The sequence below is a fragment of the Amblyomma mixtum genome, chromosome 8, assembly GCF_055824585.1.
Source record: "Amblyomma mixtum isolate Tamu chromosome 8, ASM5582458v1, whole genome shotgun sequence".
In the NCBI taxonomy this organism is placed as follows: domain Eukaryota; kingdom Metazoa; phylum Arthropoda; class Arachnida; order Ixodida; family Ixodidae; genus Amblyomma; species Amblyomma mixtum.
In genome coordinates, this window is record NC_143019.1 from 36,507,566 (window position 1) to 36,523,722 (window position 16,157).

At 45.5% G+C, this 16,157-nt stretch overlaps 1 protein-coding gene across 2 annotated transcripts in view; it reads right to left on the minus strand.

Annotated features, from left to right (window-relative positions):
* LOC149332092 (neprilysin-3-like) overlaps positions 1–14,301 on the minus strand; it is a 38,374-nt gene extending 24,073 nt beyond the window's left edge. For both annotated transcript variants that reach the window (XR_016284872.1, XM_089555690.1), the window contains exons 1-7: positions 14,228–14,301; positions 12,421–12,620; positions 9,725–9,865; positions 8,287–8,460; positions 5,301–5,460; positions 4,586–4,684; positions 1,583–1,882 (exon numbers count right to left, since the gene is read on the minus strand). Coding sequence is in view for 1 of the 2 variants with exons in the window: in XM_089555690.1 (XP_089411816.1) it covers positions 1,583–1,882; positions 4,586–4,684; positions 5,301–5,460; positions 8,287–8,460; positions 9,725–9,859 (868 nt within the window). In the remaining variant the exon portion in view is untranslated. The remainder of the gene's footprint in view (positions 1–1,582; positions 1,883–4,585; positions 4,685–5,300; positions 5,461–8,286; positions 8,461–9,724; positions 9,866–12,420; positions 12,621–14,227) is intronic.
* Between the last annotated feature and the right edge of the window lie 1,856 nt (positions 14,302–16,157).

The following is a 16,157-nucleotide window of genomic DNA, read 5'->3' on the forward strand; positions in this document are numbered from 1 at the left end:
AGGGCGCCCCATTAGCGGAGTGAGTGGAGGACACGATGATTGTCAGTAGTGTGGCAAGAGGGCGCCCCATTAGCGCAGTGAGTGGAGGACACGATGATTGTCAATAGTGTGGCAAGAGGGCGCCCCATTAGCGCAGTGAGTGGAGGACACGATGATTGTCAATATTGTGGCAAGAGGGCGCCCCATTCAATAGGAGACCCGACACAATTTTATCAACGGCGACATTTCCGAGAGCGAATGAGGCGCCTAACTCCCAGGGAGATGCAAAAGGCAGAAGCAAAACGTTTTTGGAGAAACGCTCATCTTTTCTTTAGGATTTTTAAAATTACCGCGAAAGGCGAAATGGTCAACACTTTTGAGCCGATAACTGCGCTTGTAAAAAGCGCCCTCAAATAATTTCTGCCAGAGGTGATTCGTTGATACATTCTTAGGTAAAAAATTACCGACTATTACGTTACTTCCTATTGCGAAATTTGAGCGCAGCAAATAAGCTGTTTCACCTTTTCGATAGTGAGTCAACCCCAGCTGCGGAGTTGGTTTCAGGGACAACGCCCCCGATGCCGACACAAACAATATGATACCCTCGCTTCCGCAGCGCTAAGAACCAGGTCTAGCCGTGGGAAGGTGGTCACGTATTCGTCGACGTGCCGGGGCCTACGTGAAATAACCGGCGCGTCGGCAACTGAAGAGCACCCTATCCGCCACACAAGAACAGGGGGGGGGGGGGGGGGGGGGACCCTTTCCTCCTCTTTCTGCATGGCGGCGACGGTGTTCTATGCAGTCACGTTATCTTGACTCTCTAGCGGCGTCAGCGGCATCCAGCGGTATCAGTCGGTCGTTATCAGTCGGTCGCTGCTAGCGCTGGGGGATGAAAGGGGGGCGGAGCTGGTTACGAGGCCGACGACAACGCCGACGACGACGCGAAACCCAGGAACGGACGACAAAGAGCTGCGCTCTAAAATGCCAGTGCTTTAAGATCTTGACAGAAAACGTTCAAAATACTTTAAGACTACTTGAATCTGATCCGGTTGGTATATAGGTTGGTATATAGCGTCAGCTCACTGTAAAATTTTTCCGACCTGGCGCCCTTCAAAGTTGGAAATTAACGCGCATACAGCAAGAGTGAAACTCAATAAACCAAACAATGGATTGCAAAAATAATGCAGGAAAAGCGGATTCCTATCTATGTTCAGCATTCCCGGGCAAAAAACTTGAACATTGGAGTATTGTAAGCTACTGTTATGGAAATATATAAGATAATCCTCCACTTCTCGAACTCGTAGCAAAACTTGTCTTTTAAGATTTGTCCATAGCTCACATCGAGCAGTTAAGAGTGCAATAAAAAGCCTATGGGTAACGTTTTTGACCATAGCAAGACGTTCATAGCAAGAAAAATGGAAGCCTCATTACGGGAGATCGGCGAATATATTGATAGTTATACTGAAATCTTACAATGCATGAAAAAGATGCATTCATAAACTCCATTCAGTGGAAAAAATGCATTTGGCAAAAATTTCAGGGTATGAACATTCATAATCTCTCCGTTAAGATATAGCCCCAATGATAGAAAAGTTGCACACACCAGAGCTGAAGTACCGCAGGGAGGCGGCGACTGCCATGTTTTTCTCGACAATTGCGTAGCAGTAGTCGCGGAGGTCATTTCCCCGCTCGGTCAATGTTTGCCTCATCATCTCGTGGCTGGCAAAAGGGAGAAGCAGGCGGAGCAGGCTCCAGGCCAACAAGAGCCTAGAGTCGTCACGTGACATCCGGGCGGTGTCCAGGAGATGGACCACGAGTCCCGTTGCGTTTTGAAAAACGGACACAGCGCTGGTGAGGGGGATCGTGTGATCCGTGTGGCGTAAGAAGTAAGACGCCCAGTCAGCTGGAAGAAACCCGTGTTGAGAACACTGTTGGCTTTTCGTGTGGAACAGACACGCGCTGACAAAAAGCAAGTCCGTATTTGGTAACAGCCAATATTCCGAGTGAAACAAGTTTCTAAAATCTCGTTAGTCGCGGGGAGGAGAACTCACAGCTCGTCCTTGAGGCATCAGGCTTGTCAACGGTATTACGCATTGTCGCAGTCAAATATTCCGAGGAAGTCTGAACCGAGAGCTACGCTAAAAAGGTGCCCTCGATGCGTTAAAGGTGCAGTGAAGAGGAATCTGTACTCGTCTTTTTGCCGCGGAAACTCAATCTACCCTTTCCGAGCATTCTTAGAAACCTCGATTCATTGCCCTGTGTGTCCGATTTCCCTAATTAAATCAAATTAACGTCCGGCTCCCGCCTTTTTTTTAATTCTCCCCGTACGGTGGGCGGAGTCGACCAACGCGTGGAGTGCCTTTCACCCAGTCCCGTACCGGCTTGCCGCTCTGCCATCGGCGGAGTAATACGTAGTAATCCGTTGTAGCAAATAGTCCGCGCGTATTTTTTATTTCTGCGGGCTTATTTTGCGGCTATATTATCTGCGAATGAAACTATTTATTCACGAAAACCTAAAAACAAATTAAAGCGAAAGCAAAGCCTCCACGGAGCTAGCTGAAAAGCACTCCACGCGTTGGTTGACTCCGCCCACCGTACGGGGAGAATTCAAAAAATAAAGGCTGGAGCCGGACGTTAATTCGATTTAATCAGGGAAATCGGCCACACAGGGCAATAAGTCGCAGTTTCTAAGAATGCTCGGAACGTGTAGATCGAGTTCCCTCGGCAAAAAGACGAGTTCAGATTCCTCTTCAGTGCACCTTTAAGTGCAGTATAGGTGTCTCGACTTATTATAGATTACGTCACTTTTATGCCTTCTCTACATGGGAGAGCGAGTAGCACTTTACACAAATGTCTTGCTTCGGTACCGAATCAAATACGACTAGCCTAGCTAACAAACTGATTCGAATAGGAATTGATTATTCGTACGACTATTCAGTGCTTCTGCTCGTACAACACGAATATTCGTGCAAAACACCGGAGCGCAAGCGACGGCGCTACAAATGAAGGGGTCAAGGCTGCAGCTATTGAAAGAAGCAATAGTTACCTCCATTAGGAACATGTAGCACGATGTCAGCATATTAGCCCATATGCAGTATAAGCTTAGCGTCCCATACGTAGGGCACCACTTTTCTGCGCAGTGACACTGAAAGTTTATTGCGTCAGAGCTTCCGCCCGCTAGCGTAAGTTCAAGAGGGTCTAACCTTTTCCTATTCAAAGGTTCTCGTTGAGCTAGTTTTGTGCGCTTAAAAAAATCCGCCAGTCTTCTATGGACGCAATTTTTTGAATTTCGACCGCCATCGATTACATAGAAATTCTGCAAGAAAAACAATTCGTGGCCATTGTGATCAGAAAATCAACGTGGGTGATGAACAATGTGATTTTAAATTCGATGTGAAACGTTACCCCATGCAGCAGGCAGAGATTTGCCCATTATCCTACATATCAGCACGGCTCAAAAGTCGGTGTTCAGAGAAATATTTCCACCAATAAAATTTTGATTCCGAATTTTGAAGTGTAATAAACAGGTCATATGGCAAAATATTTCATAATTCCTAATTTGTAAAGTTTCGGAATGTATCGCTCACTTTGTGACCGTCTAGTGATGCGCATCGGACAATGACCTTTTGCTACTGACGACTAGGAAGAGCAACTAGTGCCACCTATCAGCTGATGAGAGGAGCGAGTGTTATGAGCCACGGCCTCAGACATCGGGCATGAAGGCAAGGTTTTCTCAACCTCACTCAAGGCGCATACCGATCGGAGCGCCACGCTCTGTGCTGGCGGTAGTGGGCCCTGTTTTTGAAAACAGGCGTCGACAAAAATCACGGCATCCTCGATTCGAAGTTGGTGACTACTATTTGAAAACTTGAGATCGTGTTCAATCGATCGCGAACAATTTTGAACATGGACTATTTGCCTCCTAGAGCCAATCGATGTAGTACTTGTTATTCCGATATTTTGAATATTTGCACACCCCTACTTATCTTACCTGCTTCTCTCCTCTGATATGCTGGACTTAACCATTGGTACGGTTACCTTCAAAGGAACAGAATTTCGCAAACCATCATCGTGGGAGTGGGAGCAGAAGAAATGGAAACGTGTTCTTTGAACACACAATAAAGGATAAGGCATCCAGCATTTAGACAAGTTCGGCCAGCAAACGCTCGATGAGTACACCCCAGCTCTGAATTTCTTGATGTTTACATTAAGATAAAGCCTAGAAAGGCTGTCCGATGCGATACTGAACATATCAAGATGGCGGGGCCCTAAGAAGTACAAAGAAACAGCCGCATAAGTTTTCATGTGTACGAAGCAGTTCGTAGGGCCTCATCAATTCGTTTTGCCTGGACAAGTGCTTCAGTATGACCGAATACAGATTTCCCAAAGAAACCTGGTTTTCAACCCGAAGACATTTTTTTGATAGCTTTGGCTTCAAATACTCAAGCTAATAAGACATTCTGAAAATTAGCACCCACTGACCCAAAGTTGCTGAAAAAAGTACAATGAAGGCTATAGAAGGGCTAGCGTTGAATAACGCGAGATGTCGGAGTCTGCGCCATATAACGCTTGCTAGCTGGTAATTAGATAAAAGACGGAAACAAACCTTTCGATACGTAGCCCACCGTGAGCCTGCCAAGTTCCCGCACAGTAGCCCTCTTCCTATGCGGTCGTGATCGCCGCAAGTTCTCGAAGAAAGCCTCCACTGCAGCGCGAGTTAGGGCGAAAAAAAAAAAGTAGACTCCCTTTAGAATTGCACTTTAGGCCTGTGCAATTATTTTAGACCGATAGCCGTTAATGAGACGAAACTGCTCTTGCTGCGTAAATCCCGGCCTAGCTGAGCTAAGCCACTGCCAATATTTGCGAGTTCTTTGCCATGAGTAGTTTTCTCGTTTCTTTGTTTTCTTTCCTTGCTTGGAGCTATAACGAACGAAATTTTGTAAAATTTGTGAAAGTATGTGAAAGTATGTAAAATATTAAGTATAAAGTTACAATAAAGTTACAAGTACTTTTTATGCACTTTATACATTGTGCCTTTGAAGTCGCTGCTACCGAGGCTACGCACTCAGCCCTCAAAGTGTGTTCTGTGAACGCACTCCGACATGAGGGCGCAACTTATGTTACGTCGTTTAGCTGCGCTAGAGTGCAGTTTTAGCAAGTGACACTCTTCATTAATGTACATTATTTAGCGCGCTTGGCAGGGGTATTAGTCGTTTTTTTCATAACTCTTATGATTTACACAAAAGCCGTGGCGCTCGACCACTATAGGTATAGTTTTCGTAAGAACTTTTCTGTCACAGCAGAGAACAGCGTGTACGCACCCCTAAACTCGGCTTCGAGGATGCGCAAACCGAACTCATCAGTGTCCAGGCTGCGATCGTAAAGGCGCACGATACGCCTGTATTCTTGCACCAACATCTCGCGGCTGTTTTGGGCGTGCTTGATCCTCGTCCACTCTGAGTCCACTCTGTTTGTCTCCATCTAGGGAAGTAAAGCGATTCTCCATTGCGAAAGAAAAGATTCGACAAGAATGGATTCCAAAGAACAGAATTTCTTAAATTATTTGTATATATATATATATATATATATATATATATATATATATATATATATATACCACTCTGACGATGTCCGGGTACCGGCCGAAACTCTAGTAACAAAGTGCCTTTCGCCAGTGCCCTGTACACACACACACACACACACACACACACACACACACACACACACACACACACACACACACACACACATATATATATATAATCAGATAAAGTCACCAGAAATTGAAAAACATAACAGGATTTAATGCAAGACGTGTCGGCTGGAGGAACACCTTCTTTAAGGGAAAGGCTCGATAAAGGCTGGTGCTCCAGCCGAAACATCGTGAATTAAATCCTGTTATGTTTTTCAATTTCTGGTGACTTTATCTGATTATATATATATGTATGTATATATGTATGTATATATGTATATATGTATGTATATGTATATATGTATATATGTATGTATATGTATATATGTATGTGTGTGTATGTATGTATATGTATGTGTGTGTGTGTGTGTGTGTGTGTGTGTGTGTGTGCGTGCGTGCGTGTGTGCGTGTGTGCGCGTGTGCGCGTGTGCGCGTGTGCGCGTGCGTGCGTGCGCGCGCGCGCGCGTGCACGAGCTGTACGTAACACGTAAGGAGAACGCAAGGTCAAATCAGCGCAAACAGTTCCGAGAAAAAAAAGCAACCACATTTCTCCCATCAGTGGTTTCACATGAAGGACACTAGCAAACCAGAGCTCCAAGAGAGGAATAAGCCGGGCCAGTTCGTACATTCTTTGCATAAAAACAGCGCAGCAGATGGGACCAAGAAAAGACGACACAAACACGGGCGCCCGTGTTTGTGTCTTCTCTTTTTGGTCTCGTCTGCTAAACTGCTTTTATGCTAAAAATCAGAGCTCGTGAAGCCCCAAAGCGACATCGGTAGCACTCTGAGAGACTTTCTGCACAGATGGCATTACGGTATAGTGTGCCGTTTCCATTGACGACGGAATCAGCATAGCGTCTTGGAGCACCCGCATCTTCGAGGTTGCCTAGAAAAGAGAAAGATTATCTGCGACGCCCCGGCCGTCCGCCGCCCTAGACATTTTTATAGTATTGCGCTACTAGTACGTCGTGGGGCGGGCAAAATACAGAGCTGTTGCAAGACTCGTACGAGGCTCATTCGATGATGCAGCGAGTTGGGCATTAGTGTCAGTGTATGATGGCATTCCAACATCCTGTTTGTAATGATCGGTAGCCCCCGCAATAGGGCTAGGATATGTGATGCGTGTGCCGGAGACTCCATTGGGGGGGAGGGGGGGGGGGTTGCTGGTTGATGTGGTCCAATTGAAGGAATCCCTTGCAGGCTAAGCATCACGATGGAGCGAGGCCAGAGGCACGTGCAGTGGGGGGAGGTGTGCGACCCTACACCAGTCGCTTTTAGGTGCATGAAAGAGTAATCACAACTCGTATTTGTATCGCGAGAAACCGATCTGCACGTTCCGAGCATTCTTAGAAACTCCGAATTGTTGTCCTGTGGGCCCGATTTCCCTAACTTAAATCGGATTAAACGTCCCGGCTCCAGTCTTGCATTGAACTCACTGCTGACGGTAGGCGGAGTCAACTACCCTTTCATCCAATCCCGTGGCGGCTTGCTGCTTTTGCCATCGGAGGAGCGAAAGTAGCAACAGGCGAATTTTTATTTCCGTTGGCGCAATTTGCAGCTATGCAGTTTCTGACTGCATCTGTTCATTCAATAAAACCTAAAAAAAAACAAAATAAAAGCGAAAGCGAAGCCGCCACGCAACTACCTGAAAGGCACTCCACGCGTTAGCTGACTCCTCCTACGTTCAGCGGGGAGCTCAAAAAAAGGCGGGAGCCAGGACGTTTAATACGATTTAAACTAGAGAAGTCGGCCACAGAGGACAATCATTCGAAGTATCTAAGAATTCTCGGAACGTGTAGGTCGAGTTCCCGCGGTAAAAAGACGAATTCAGATTCGCCTTTAGGGCACCTTTAATTGTTCCGTAGGGAAGCTAACGTGGCGTACAAACAATCCTCTAGAACTCCGAGTTCCTTTCGTCTAGGCATAAAGAAGCTTTAAAGCTGTCCGCAGAATTCATTTAGAGCTTCTGCATAGTACGGCTACTTTCATCCGCTCCGTCGAGGAAATTGAGGCCTGTGGGCGCGAGTAGCGTTGCCCACAGCTAAGAAAGAGTATTCGCGTGCGGCGACATGATTGGCTTTTCAGCACTTATGACTAGTAAGTACTTAGTAGTTTACTGATTGCGACTTTTCAGTATTTTGTAATCACTGGCAGTCTAGCACTTAACCAAGACCGGGCGCAATGACAAGAGCACTCACATGCGCTAGTGTGACGGGTTGGCCGAGTTGGTAGTACATTGAGTGGCGATTTAGCGCATGCACAGGGCAGCAGGTAATAAGGACACACTAACAGGAGCGCTTACACGTGCGCTGCTAATTGTCATCGGTTCCCGCTCTGTATAATCACTGAGGTGTCTATCAGTGCCTTCTGTTTCCCGTCGGTGTGTCCAGGAGGCGCTGGAAGCCTGATCGACATAAAGCCCCTAAATAAACTTTTAGATCGACAGTTGTCAGCGTGCTTGGTTGAGTTCAGTACGCGCTGTTATCAACAAATAGCCCGACAATCAACTGTCCGGACTCTCCGGTTTTCAAGCGGGCACGTGAGCGCAACTCGCTTCTTTAGTTCTAACCCGAGCCTCTAGTTTTATTCATCTCTCTACGCTGGCGGATGCTTACGATTATATGTGGACTGTGAACGTGGCGTTTTAGCACTTCGATCTTGACCAAGGAAGGGAAGCCGTATACCAAGGACAGCCGCATTATCCGGTCCAGGACGTCAAAGTTCGGGTCCGAGGGCATGTCAGCCATGTCGAGGCCGAGCCCAGAGGCAAAACTCCTCAGAGATTCAACCTACATGAGAAAAAGTCGGAGAATATGTGTCACTCGTCCTGATTAAAATGGCGTAACGGATCTACTTACCAGAGCGTCAGCGTGACTTCAAGAAACGCATAGCACTCGCGCACTCACCCTACCGAAGACATCCCCCGCTGTGTTACTTCATAAAAAAAAATATGTATTTCTTCGTTGAAAAACACGAACCACTACATAGGTACCCCAACCCAGTTTTGTTTGAGAGAGGAAGCTTGATGAGATTCACTGTTCACTGACCATGGTCAAACACAAATGACGTTTCGGGAGCGCTACGGCTCCCTTGTTCACTTTCAAGGTGAACAAGGAATTCGTAGCGCTCCCGAAACGTCATTTGTGTTTGACCATGGTCAGTGAACAGTGAATCTCATCAAGCCATGATTCCTGACCAGACGGTATGCCGTCCAGCCCTCGACTATATAGAGGAATCTCTCTAATCAATCCGAAGAATCAGACAGACTAGGCGCCATAAGGCACAAGGCTTTGGCAGTGGCCAAAATTCCATGATTTGCGCAGAAAGAAACACAGTAACGCTGAACAAAAGATGAATTGGAAACCTCTTGAAATACATTGGTGCATATTGGCCAGGTTTCACTGTCACGGTGTTAACAGGGTCGCATCGCGGATAAAAATAGCACGACGAGAAATACAATTCGTGCTGACACCTTGTGCCGCGTCCTCCACCGAAGGCATAAAATCAGGAATGACATCTTGGCGACAGAGTTGACCGCCATGTGGGACGAATGCCTATTTCGATGGAGTAGATATTTTCGTCCTGACGGCAGAGGAGTTTTTTTATTGTACATGAGTAAGAAAATTCGCTACAGGTAGTAGGATTATTCTAAATGCATACATAATGCACCACGAACAAAATCAGACAAGAAGAAGAACGCATGCATATTTCTCTTCATAGTTCTTACCCTCCGCATTCCTTCTTATGCGTGTTCCGCATTGTGAAATGTGTATGCATCATGTTCCTGTTAAAGCTTACTTGCTAAGTTTTCACATCGCCGGTGAGTAACATGCAATAATTTTGATACATCACGACTCCGAGCTTTAGGAGAAAAATGCGCCGTCTGTATAGAAAACTAGCTTAGTTGCCGTAAAAACAGAGTAAAGAAAGCGGAAGTAGTATTTTTGCAGCAGGAATTTCGTAGCGTGGAGCGAATCGCCTTTGGCATGTTCAGAAATAAAAAAGGAGCGTTTGGAATGAGAACTTATTTATAGTCTAAATGAAGGATCTTACCTCGGAAATACTGGCGTTGGATCCGAGCTGTTTGCAGGCCCTAAGCAAGCCCGCTGCCTTCTCAATGGCGCTCTGGTGACACTGCGGAACGCTGATGGTTTCAAGCATCCTTTTCACTGCCCCCTTGTTCTCCATGGTTATCTGACAGAAAAATAAAGCAGGCGCAGCATGGGCTGTGTATATCAGGCTAAATCGCATTGATAGCGCTGTGACGCAGGTTGCAACACAGTACATTAATGGTCCCAGAGACTATTTGACCTATAGGAATCCATCTCCGGGTCCCGTATAGAAACTACACATGATGCGAAAAACCTTAGTCTTGTTCGCAAGTTTTAATTTTCCGCCGTCTTTTCCAATCTGCGCTATTCTTCAGTTTACTCCGATATAACGTCAGTCACACTGCACTCGCCTCAGTGCATGGAAATAAAAGTCATCAACTGGATGAGCTGGTTGAGTAATGAAGGTCTGGTGCCGATCCAAACCCAGAGGCAGTATGAGGAGACCAAGTGAACATGTCCATTGCTGCGTCTATACCGGAAACATTCGTCAGTAATCTTTGCTGCAGGTGACATCTAAGCCAGAAGTTCCCTGATGAAGGGGTTCATTCATATATTGCTGACACCATGTTTTAGTGACTGTTCTGTTCAGTCATTCCTTCGTACGTGGGCAGCACTTCCGTAATCCTTGTCGAGCCAGATGTCAAGCAGGCGGGATTAAGATATATTCCTTATCTATTCCAATATCCTCAGCCAGTATTTACATAGTACAAAATAAGCGAGAAACCAATGTGGTTTAATTGTTTTCACTTTCAGTGCTGCTGAAGCACAGATGCTCCATGTACTTCTGCGGAACAGTTGACATGGTACTGATGCCCGTAACATAGAAAGCGGTCTACAACAATGGCCAACAAAACTGATGTAAGTAAGCGATAAAAAAGTGGAACTTAAATAAATGGTAGCTGACGCGCCCTTGCTGTCCATGTTAAATGACTGACTTACTTTTCATCCTGTGGAAGGCTTGATGGTTTGGTTTGGTTTATTGTTGTTTAACGTCCCAAAGCAACTCAGGCTATGAGGGACGCCGTAGTGAAGAGCTCCGGAAATTTCGACCATTTAGGGTTCTTTAACGTGGCTTGAAGTTTCGCGCCAACTCCAAAATAATTTCATATAATATCAGCAGGTCGATTAGCGTGAAAAAATTTTGCTATACGTCACCAGTAGTTGCACAAGCATGAAGAAGAAGCAGTCATGCGTTTATGCAGTCGCTTAAATTTATTTATTTATTGAAATGCCTCACGGCGTCCGACTGGAGTATTTGTGAGGGGGGTTTCATAACTAGGGTGCGAAACAGAAGCAAATAGAAGAGGGTTATTTTAACATCGTTATAGAATAGTAAGCAACAAACCAAAGAATAGGTCAAGTAAAACTCTAGTTTGGGCGAGTTGGTTCATGTTGAAAGAAAAAACTGGTAATGGCGTAAGAAAACGAGGACACCGAAGGCACACAAAAGACAGGACTGACGCCAGTCCTCTCTTTTGTGTGCCTTCTGTGTCCTGGTTTTCTTGCGCCATTACCAGTTTTTTCTTTTAACAGAGAATAGGATTAAGTTGAAAAACACACTTTAGAAAAAAAAAACTCTCTAGAACAAAATGCTCGTTATTTTTTCTGAGATGTGAACAATGTTGTCAAGAAGACCATTTCAATAAATGATTGCAAAGGGCAGGGCTGATGAGTTGAATGTGGTGGTCCTTCCGGAAAGGCGTTTAAAACTGAATTGATTATGCAATCAGTGAGATGTTCTGGACGGTTTCGTAAGATGTAGTGTAAAGTAATGACAGCTGTAAACAATTTTATGGAAGAGGCAGATAAGTGCGGTTCTTCTGCGAGATTCTAGGGATGGAAGGGACAACGACGCCATAATGTTAGTTTTGCTGCAATGTCGGCAATAGTTGCGAGCAATGAAGCAAGCGGCACGATTTTGTACGCGCTCTAGGGAATGAATTAAGTAGTGTTGTTGGGGTGACCAATTGGAAGATGCGTGTTCAAGTTGAGGATGGATAAATGTTTGATATGGGAGCTCCCGTGCGTAAGACTGTGTGTAAGTTGCGAGTTTTTTCACGCGATTTATCATTGTTCTGTTGGCATTTAAAGAGCGAAGTATATACTGGCACCTCATTATATATCTGACCGCGTAGTCCATAGTTTCAAAGTACGGGAGATTGCCTCAAAAACTAATGTATTTCGATTGTCTTTTTTTCCCAGAACAATACGCGATTGGAACAAATTTTCTTCAGACACTGCTTGTATTATGTCTAATGATGTTTTCTTTTCTACCTTATAATAACCATTTCAGTTTCGTGGTTCTGTGAAATGTTTATCTCTTTTTGTTTTTCTTTGTTTGATGCAATTTGTATTGTTTCCGTGACTGACACTGCTTATGTTATGTTTGTTTTTATGTGTACCCTCCCCCACTGTAATGCCGCTTGGGGCTGTGGGTAAATAAATAAATAAAAATAAACAAAATGAATTAATAGACCCTCAATTTTTACATGTCTCACCCATTTAGCTAACTACTATTTTGATTATTTAACTAAGTGTGTTTGATTACCATAAGAATACAGGAGCGTGGGCAGTTATTGAGAACTGCTAATTTCTTTAGTTGCATACTGCAGCTGCAATGGAGCGAAAAGTACCCACCTTGAACGAGTTGCTATCATACTGCTTGAATCTGCTGCACACAAATCCGTAGAAGTCGTAGCATGGAGCATATTCCCTGTTTAAGGAAGCGTTCAGCAACTGCGCGGCAACTTGAGGGCCGTCAGGAGTGGGCTTGGTCGTAGGATGCGGCGTTCTGCGAGTAATGTCACCCTGGGGAGGCCTGCGGTCCGACCTCCTGCCTGCAAATTTATCCCGAGGTACCAGGTTTAAGTGAGTCCTTCACCCTAAACTGAGCGGGGCGGAAAATGTATTACCGCATTTAAATGCTCAGAGCACACATCATCCGGTGGATTAGCCAAATGTACTTAAAAAGATTTGACGGTGGACGAACTGGTACGACCAAAAGGGCTAACTTTCACCTCATGTTTCTTTCACAAAAAAAGAAAAAATACACACATATACTGTGGCCCACCTACTTCGCAATTAGCTTTAAAGGGACACTTTGTAAAAACTGGTTATCGGCCCTTTTCTGGCTATATTGAGAGTTGTCCAAGTGCAAAAAACACTTTACGGTTAGAAAATTGGCTAAGTCTCCCCGCTCGTATATTCAAACTCATGATGCCCGCACCCAAAAGGACGGGTTGCCACCGTCTTGAACCGAATAGCAACGTAGCCTAGCCTCAGGGATTCGGGTTGAAATCGGCATCGACATATGCACTTTACTTGCGAAATCGGCCGATGATGGTGACACCTGTATTTTGCTTTTTGGTCATCTCGACGGTATAGAAGCTCCACTTTTGGTGAGACTGACACGTTGCGATTTGAACGCGCAAACCTATTGATACAGCCCAATCCTCGCAGTCCTCTTTAACAGCCCGGGTATAGTGGAAAAACGGAGCATATGGAAAGACTACCATAATAATCCGTTAGCATTACAACGGCTATGTAAATGAAAACTCGGCCGCATCCAGCGTTTGCCGCACAGAGCGTAGAGAAGAAACAAAGTCTTGTCGTATTTATGGCCTCTAACGGTATTCGAGCCCGCGGCCACGCGAACAGATGAACTTTGTTTGCTGCTGCCTTAGAAGACTCGCCTATTGCCGCAGCTTTTGCCCTCGCGTGTAAAACTTATTCTCAACGTTTTCTTCATCAACTTTCACCCATCCGCAACACGTTCCAAAGGCAAGAAAGAGCACGCGACCAGTTGCACTTCGACCACGTGTCCTGCTAGAAGCATACGTGTGGTGGCACTTGACTGAACGATTGATTCAACTTGACGTCTTATTTGACAAATAAGACAGTATCCCATTTGATTTCAAATAATCGGGAAGACACGACAGCCTTCCTCCCTGCGTGTTAAACTGCCAGCCTCTCTCGCTGTGGCGCTAGTTGGCGCAAGTCCGCACAGAGCTCGCAACCAATCTTTGGCGCGCCCGCTAGTTTACTTCACTACGCAAAGAGGGCGCCACAAGTTAGTGAGCTAGTGAGCTCATGAAATCGGAGCCCACTTGCTATTGCATTCTCGTCCGCTTTATCGCATTGATCGCCCGTGAAATATATTGCAGTTTTATGTATTCTTGTTTGCTAATGATGTTGGCTTATTTGCTCTGTAAAAAAACTTCCCGTTTGAAAATTTTGAAGCGCCGAAGAAAACACCTCAACCAGCTACTTTAACCTTGGTATCTGCCATAGAGGAGTATTTTTCTCGTTGAGAAGCAAGCCTGTGAAATATAAAAGAAGTCCTCTTTCAACTAATCACTCTATTGTCGCGAAAGGCATGCTAAACGGCCTGCAGCAGCCAAAATACATTAGGCTGCCATTCAACTGGTTGCTCTAGTACCCGTACCGTTTCTTTCGGATGACGGAGGAGCTCCACCGCCTACTCCGAAACCCCCGATGATGTCGGCATCAGTGGCTTCTTCATTGGTGTGATCTGCGCCATAACAGGCCAGAAGTGGATATCAGCTATACGCCGCAAAAGCTTCAAACCAACTAGTGGCCAAGTTCGTGTCATACGCTTTAAATCACAACAGCACAATGAGCAACAGATAGACATTAAAAGGTCTTGAGATATCGTGCACCTTTCTCTTTGTTCTTATTTCATGTATTCTGGCATTATTGGGGACCTTATGGAATTCTCAACCGCAACAGAACATCAACATCATTGAAGCTGCATTCGTTTTCAATTTTGCGCTTTCCGACACTGCAGCCAGAAAAACGTTGTGGTCGTGGTCGGTCTGTCCGACCATGAATACATTCCTGGTCGGTTGTATTCATGGCCGGACAGGTTATGCGGGTATGCATTTCACAGTTCGCGAGGACAATTACGAAGGCACGAGATCTGGCATCACCAACGAACAAAACGTCAGTACGAATCGCGATAAAACGACAGTGGCGTCCTTTCTCCCGCCCATAGGAATGTATACCTGACTGCTTATGTGTGATGGACGTATTGCCAATTGTTCAGGGTGCGTTGATACCTGGTCTACAATCATTGCATCGCGGCATCCTACGATTTTCACGAAATCGACTCCATGCAGAAATGCATTTAAGAGAGCTCCTGAGATATACACTAAAGCGACACTCTGACCACCACGTCTGGATGTGTCTACTAAGCAATCATGCAACGGAGCAATCTACTTGATTCCGCAGGCGTCGATCATTCACTGACTAAATCGCAGCGCCGGCGCATCGACTTACCGAATACGTTTGAAGTGATTTTTAAAGTTTTTTTTTTTCCCAGAATACCGGGTAACATCTTTCCGTCTTGGAATTCATCAATTCAGCACCGCCCAGCTGTCTGTAAGCGTTTATGATTAGAAAGTTCGTAGATCTTCTGCAGCGGACAGGGGATGGTGGCTAGTTCGATCAACAATACGATGCTATCTTTCCTCAAGTTCCTATGGTAGCTCGACAGGCTGCCTTTCTAGAACCGGAGCTTGGGAAAGTTGGTAATCCACTGAGCAATACAGAGCGATTTGAAACTAGGACAAAGGCAGACAGACGAGGACGAACAGTCATACGGCTGCGTCCGGGTGGATAATATAGGGCATCTTCTTCCAAATTTTAAATCTGCTCCCACTTTGGGGGAGCCATTCAAACACGCGCTAGCTCCAGAATACCGGAAATAAAGGAAACCGTTGAAAAAAAGGTTCATATTCACCACAAAATTTCAGAATCCAAAGCTCCGAATGGGAAACATAATTCAAAGTGTAACTGAAGTATTTGACAAACAAGGGGACTGCTTTCTTCAAAATGCAGACAAATGCACAAACCGAAGCCTATAACTTAGCACAATGCTCTCTTTTTGGAAATACTACAATACCCAGAGGGGTCAAATTACGTGCGTTTGAAGGCGTATATTCTCAGGGTTTTAAGTAATGGGCGTCCAAGGAAAACCTGGGCGCCAGAGCTGTGCCCTCGCTAGCTATGCAGCGAGGAGGAATGGGGAAGACCGGTTACCCACGCAGAGCAGCAGCGAAAGGCAAACGCAGTGATCTTCCGCTCCTCCAGTCACTGGGGGAGGGAGAGGGTGTTTCCCTCTTTGCTCACCACAACTTGATACTACTGATAATGTCTCCCATCTGATCAAGACCAGCGCCACCTAGATGAAATCGCAAGTGAGCGTTGAGCTCTAAGCGGGGATTTTTTTGCACCTTTTGTTATCTCAAACTTGTCCTAGCAATGTTAAGATGCCCAGCAGCTCTCTAATCCTCTAGGAACCATGTTAACGCAATTCGCGATCATGATTTATAATCGTGAGGCAGAGGAAGTTA